The sequence below is a fragment of the Rhinopithecus bieti genome, unplaced genomic scaffold (genome assembly GCF_001698545.2).
Source record: "Rhinopithecus bieti isolate Rb0 unplaced genomic scaffold, ASM169854v2 scaffold_4553, whole genome shotgun sequence".
NCBI lineage: Eukaryota > Metazoa > Chordata > Mammalia > Primates > Cercopithecidae > Rhinopithecus > Rhinopithecus bieti.
Genome location: NW_016804694.1, coordinates 465105 through 470967, shown reverse-complemented (window position 1 = coordinate 470967; position 5863 = coordinate 465105). Strand labels below are relative to the sequence as shown.

Genomic DNA, 5863 nt, shown 5'->3' with positions numbered 1-5863 from the left:
AGAGAGAGAGAGAGAGAGAGAGAGAGAGAGAGAGAGAGAGAAAGAAAGAGAGAAAGAAAGAGAGAAAGAAAGAAAGAAAGAGAAAGAAAGAGAGAAAGAGAAAAGAAAGAAATTGGCCAGGTATGGTGGCACACACCTGTAGTCCCAGTTACTTGGGAGGCTGACGTGGGAGGATCTTTTGACCCCAGGGGGTTGAGGCTGCAGTATGCTGCGATTGAGCCACTGCACTCCAGCCTGGGTACTGTCTTAAATTTTTAAATCAAATGAAAAAGAAAGCACTTTGCACAGTGTCTGGAGCACAGGAAGTGCTCAATAAATCCTACCTGTTATTACGTGACACCTGGAATGTCTGTGACTACTGGGAAGGAATTCAGCCTGAGAGCTGCTGGCTCTGGCCCCACCTGAGGGCTGCCCGACCTCTGGACTTCCATTTCTGATCACCAGGAAATCCCCTCCTCACCTAGACCAATTTGGGTTGGTTTTTAAGATACTTGCAGCAGAAACAGGCCTCACTGCTACCGCAATTATATGACCTAGGGCAAGTCATGTCGCTTCTCTAGGCCTCAGTTTCTTTGCCCATGCAGTGGAACGGACAATACCTGAGAGAGCGAAGGCATCGATGCACCAGGTCCCTTTCCCACCACAGGCATTTTTGCATTTATACTTTGCACATTCTCACCAACTCTCTAACTACCCTTTTGTGCCCCCCAACCTGCCCCGCAAAACATTCTGATACCTCCACCTAGTCTCTACCTACCACACACCCCTCGATAGGCACCCCAACGTACACTCTACAGGCATATTCCTCAATCCCATCTCTCCCACACAGCCCTCCAGCCCTCCAACCAGAGAATCGGCCCTTTCCCAGACCCAGCCTCTGCTCCACCACACCCTCCCTGCGCCATTCCCTTCCTGGAGTTCTACCCTGAGCTCCGGACAGAGCCAAATCCCATAAGAAGCTCATTCATGCCTCCAGCCTCCCCTTTTGCCTGCCCCCTAAACTGGTACAATCCCCACCAGGTCCCCTCGCCCAGAAAGTACAGACAGAGGCCAGGCCAGAAAGTGACTTTAATGTCTCAGGAGCTGGATTTGGTGCAAGTTGGTGGCACCCAGGGCCTCTGGCCCCAAGGGAGCAGTAATCAGTCTGCATCTTCCTCTAAATCATATGGCACCGGCGGGCACACATCAAGTCCTTGGATATGCATGTCAAGCCCCCCCGGCAAGGGCAGATGATGTTGGTAGCTCCCTTGGTCTGCAGGGAGTGGGTATGAGAATTGGGAGTCATCAGGATGCAGGAAGGATGGGGACTTAAACTTCTTAGGGACCAGAACCAAGAGTACCAGGGCTGGAGTAAGACAGACCTAGGCTGTCTCTACAGCTTGTAACTGCATGACCTTCAGCAAGTCAATGAACTTCTCAAGCTCAGTTTCCTCATCTGTCAAATGGGGACAGTAATAGTAACCCACCTCATAGGGTTGTTGTGAGGACTAAATGAGATAGAGCAGATCAAGTGGTGATAATAAAAAGACCCCTTAGGCCGGGCGCGGTGGCTCACCCCTGTAATCCCAGTGCTTTGGGAGGCCAAGGCGGGTGGATCACCTGAGGTCAGGAGTTTGAGACCAGCCTGGCCAACATGGTCATGTACTAATAATACAAAAATTAGCTGGGCATGGTGGCGCATGCCTGTAATCCCAGCTACTCCAGAGGCTGAGGTAGAGAAATTGCTTGAACCCAGGAGACGGAGGTTGCAGTGGGCCAAGATCACACCATTGCACTCCAGCCTGGGCAACAAGAGCGAAACTCTGTCTCAAAAAAAAAAAAAAAAAATTACCCTCTAGCCACTTCAGCTGTAGGGTCAGGTCATGGTAGGGGCCCTGCTGCTTCCTTAGGGCATTGTCAACTCCCCACACAGGGACACAGAGGCTGAGCGCACCCATCCTAGAAAGGTTTGGGCCCAGGGCCAGGTGAGCAAGAACAGGGCGTACTGAGCATTCTTCTCCCTGCATTCCTAGAAATGAATGACAACCATGCTGGTCTGCACACTGTCCTTCCCAGGACCACATAATCTTCCCAATAGCCTGGTGGGGTAGGTACTTTAGCCTCTCCTTGTAGATGAGGAAACTAAGGCTCAGAGAGCCATGATGACCTGCTTGAGGTCACAAAGATTGGGTGTGGAAAAGTCAGGATTTAAACTCAGGTCCAACTCCAAAGCTGTGGTCCTGCCACTACAGCGCCATGCTGCTCTCAAGAAATCATGTCACTGTGGCAGGGAGATGGGGACTAGTAAGGGGAAGGTCATTTCCTACTTACCCTGCCTCAGTGATGTGAGAAAAGAGATATTCATTCATTCAACAAGCATTTATTGGCTGGGCACGGTGGCTCATGCCTATATTCCCAGCACCTTGGGAGGCCCAGGCAGGTGGATCACCTGAGGTCAGGAGTTCAAGACCGGCTTGGCCAACATGGCAAAATCCCATCTCTACCAAAAATAGGAAAATTAGCCAGGCATAGTGGTGCATCCCTGTAATCCCAGCTACTCAGGAGGCTGAGGCACAAGAATCGCTTGAACCCAGGAGGCAGAGGTTGCAGTGAGCCGAGATCATGCCATTGCACTCCAGCCTGGGTGACAGAGCAAGACTCCATCTCAAAACAAACAAACAAACAAAGATAAGCATTTATTGAGCACCTACTATATGCAGACACTAAGCTGGGGGTAGGTGCTTCATAGATGAATATGATGCAATCCCTGCCCTTGAAGAGTTCTAACCACTGGGAGAGGCAGAGAAAATACATGGCCAATTAGGGAGATACATGTCTGACCCCAGGGTACAGGAGCTCCAAGGAGGCAAGGCTTCTCAGAGAAAGTGGCTGGAGTTGTTTTCTACCATGAGTAGGAGTTTGCCAAGTGGAGAAGAGGAAGGGCACTCCAGACAGAGGTGAAAAAACAGGTGGGGCCAGGTGTTTTTTTTTTTTTTTTAACTTCCTCTGCCTGCTTCTCTACTTGCCAGAAGTTGCCCCTTCCTAGGGCCTCACCTGGGGCAAGCAGATCATGGTTATTCTGGCCCTGGGGGCACAGAAGGCTCCACCGGATTCCAAGTCCATGAGGCAGCAGCCACTGTAGCACTCAGAGTGGTGGAAACACCTGTCGGTGATTTTCTGTGGGGACAGGCAGGATGTCTGCCAGGCTGGGGACAATCCCTGAGTTGTGTGGGAGGGTAGGAGAGGGTTCCCACCATTGCCAAAGAGCCCAGGGGTCCAGGAGAGGTTACGAGGTTGTCGCCCCCTGGGGGAACTGGTCCCCCCAGCCCCACCCCGGCCCCTCAGCAGGACCCAGGGGAGCAGAGGAGAGGAGGAGAGGGGGATTAGCACTTTTCCTTCGGCCTCTCCTTTCGTGGACACCCCTCACCTCCATGAGTCCCATAGGGTGTGTCCCATTTTGCGGGGCGGGGTTGGGGCGTGAGAATGAGGGGACTGCGGGCTCCAAAAAGAGGAAGAGAAAGAGAAGAGGGGAGAGCCCTCCTGCCTGGAAGAATCACTAGACAGTGAGGCCAGGCGGAGGAAGAGGGGGAGAAACCAGAGCAGGCAGGGAGGGTTTGGCTGTGAGCACTTTGGGGAGGCAAGTGAATCCAGGACTGAGGCCATCGGAAGAGGCACGGGCGGGGGAGGTGGGGGGAGCGAGGGTGCTGGTCATAGGCCAATTTCTCTCCCCTCGAGGCCGCCAGGGGAAAGTGAAGCGGCTTTTGAAGTCCGTCTGAGGATGCCCCAAGCTGCCCGCCTAGGTGTGGTTCCGGACCCACCTCTCCCTTTCAGGCTGCCCGGCGCCTTCGGGCTCCACTGCCCCTGCGGCGGGGCCACCCTCCCCTGCGGTCGCGGCGGGCTGGGGGCGTTCCCTGCCTCACCTTTTTATATTGCGGAAGCGCGCTCCAGAGGGGCAGCACCGCCCCCGCCAGGATCCCCGCCACGAGCGCCAGGGCTGCGGCCATGGGCCTGGGCGGCAGAGCAGCGGCGAGGCTCGGAGGGGCAGCGGGATAAACCCTCTTCCCGCCACGTGACCCGGCGCCCCAGGCCGCCCTCGCGGAGGAGGGGCGTGGAGGGCGCGGACGCCTGCGGAAGGGAAGGAGGGAAGAACGGCGCTCAGGCTCTCACGGCTGGGATTCTAGACTGTAGGGGCCTCCATACGTGTTACTTCCAAGTAGAAGCTTGAAACTGTAAGACAAAACTATGTTTTTATTGTATTTATTTATTTTTACAGACGAGTCCCTTCACAGGTGTCCGCCAGCCTTAAGTGCAGTGAACGCCATCTCGGCTCACGGCCATCTCTGGCTCCCAAGTTCAAGTGATCCTCCTGCCTTCAGACTCCCGAGTCTGGTGACTACAGGTGTGCGCCACGACACCTGGCTAATTTTTAAAATTCTTGTAGAGACGGGGGCTCCCATGTCGCCCAAGGCTGGTCTCGAACTCCTAGCCTCAAGTAATCGCCTGCTTCAGTCCTCCCAAAGTGCTGTGATTACAGTGTGAGCCACTGCACCTGGCCTGCAAATTTTTATTTTATAAATGCAACAAACCATATATACGAATAAAAAGAGCTTCCTTCGTGCTGCTGATTTCTGTCTGCCCTTTTGCAGCCCCAGATTCTCCCCTTAACTTCAGGATAATCCAGCCCCACCCTCTGGGCTGCTCACACCCGCTGCAGGCCCCATTCTCCTCTTCTGTAAGAACCAGGAGGTGGGACAAGATGGTCTCTAAGTCTTAAATCTCATGCAGTCCTAATCATTTTATTAATTGTCTAAGGATTCGTTTGTGAATTGTGTGAAAGTCAAGATGTGGGGCAAAATGGAGGGGTGGGAAGAGAAGAAAACTCAGAATGGGGAAGAGGGTTAAGGGAGAGCTGCACAGCGCAATCCTGGAACTGGGGAGGCAGGTCTTCCTCAGGACTTCCCTGTGGATGAAGCTTCCACCTCACCCCGCCTGCCTGCTTCTGCTTTTCTAATTTTTTTTTTTAATTTTGTATTGTTAATATTTGTTATAGAGACAGGTTCTCCTTATGTTGTCCAGGCTGGTCTTGAACTCGGGCTCAAGAGATCCTCTTGCCTAGGCCTCCCAAACTGGTGGGATTACAGGCGTGAGCCACCACTCCCAGCCAGCTTCTACTTTTGAAGTTTTGCTTAAGAAATGGACTGAGAAATCCTGTCTCGGTGGGGAATAACAGCCAAGAATAACAGCCCCACTGCACTCAGAGGGCCCTGTATCCATTATTTCCGTGAGCCCTCCCTGTATTAACACTAGCTGTCACAGAGTAATTAACACTGGCTGTCACAACAGAACTCCTGGAATTTCATGGCTTGGCACAATAATGCTTTATGCAAAGTCTGATTTGGGGCAAGAGACCCTTCTTCCATCCTATAGCCACACCATCTATAAGACTTGCCTCTGGCTGGGCATGGTGGCTCACACCTGTATTCACAGCACTTTGGGAGGCCAAGGTGATAGGATCTCTCTCTCTTTTTTTTTTTTTTTTTTTGAGACAGAGTCTCACACTATTGCACAGGCTGGAGTGCAATGGCACAATCTTGGCTCACTGCAACCTCTGCAAAGTGCTGGGATTACAGGTGGGAGCCACCATGCCTGACCGAGTCTCTTGAGCTCAGGAGTTCAAGGCCAGCCCTGGACAATATAGTGAGGCCTCATCATTACAAAAAAAAATTAAGAAATTAGCCATACATGGTGGCACATGCATGTAGTCCTGGCTACTCGGGAGGCTGAGGCTGCAGTGAGTTATGATCGCTCCACTGCACTCCAGCATGGGCAACAGAGTGAGACCCTGTCTCAAAAACAAACACACAAACAAAACTAGCGTCCAAGG

General features: G+C 52.6%; 1 protein-coding gene across 3 annotated transcripts in view; it reads right to left on the bottom strand.

Annotated features, from left to right (window-relative positions):
• LOC108528304 (colipase-like protein 2) overlaps window positions 1-4184 on the bottom strand; it is a 12058-nt gene extending 7874 nt beyond the window's left edge. For 2 of the 3 annotated variants that reach the window (XM_017870040.1, XM_017870041.1), the window contains exons 1-2: window positions 3900-4184; window positions 3034-3156 (exon numbers count right to left, since the gene is read on the bottom strand). In XM_017870040.1, coding sequence (XP_017725529.1) covers window positions 3034-3156; window positions 3900-3983 — 207 coding nt within the window. In that variant the 5' untranslated portion in view covers window positions 3984-4184. Of the gene's footprint in view, window positions 1-1050; window positions 1253-3033; window positions 3157-3899 lie in introns of those variants that run through there. The other variant, XM_017870042.1, reaches the window with a different exon arrangement.
• Between the last annotated feature and the right edge of the window lie 1679 nt (window positions 4185-5863).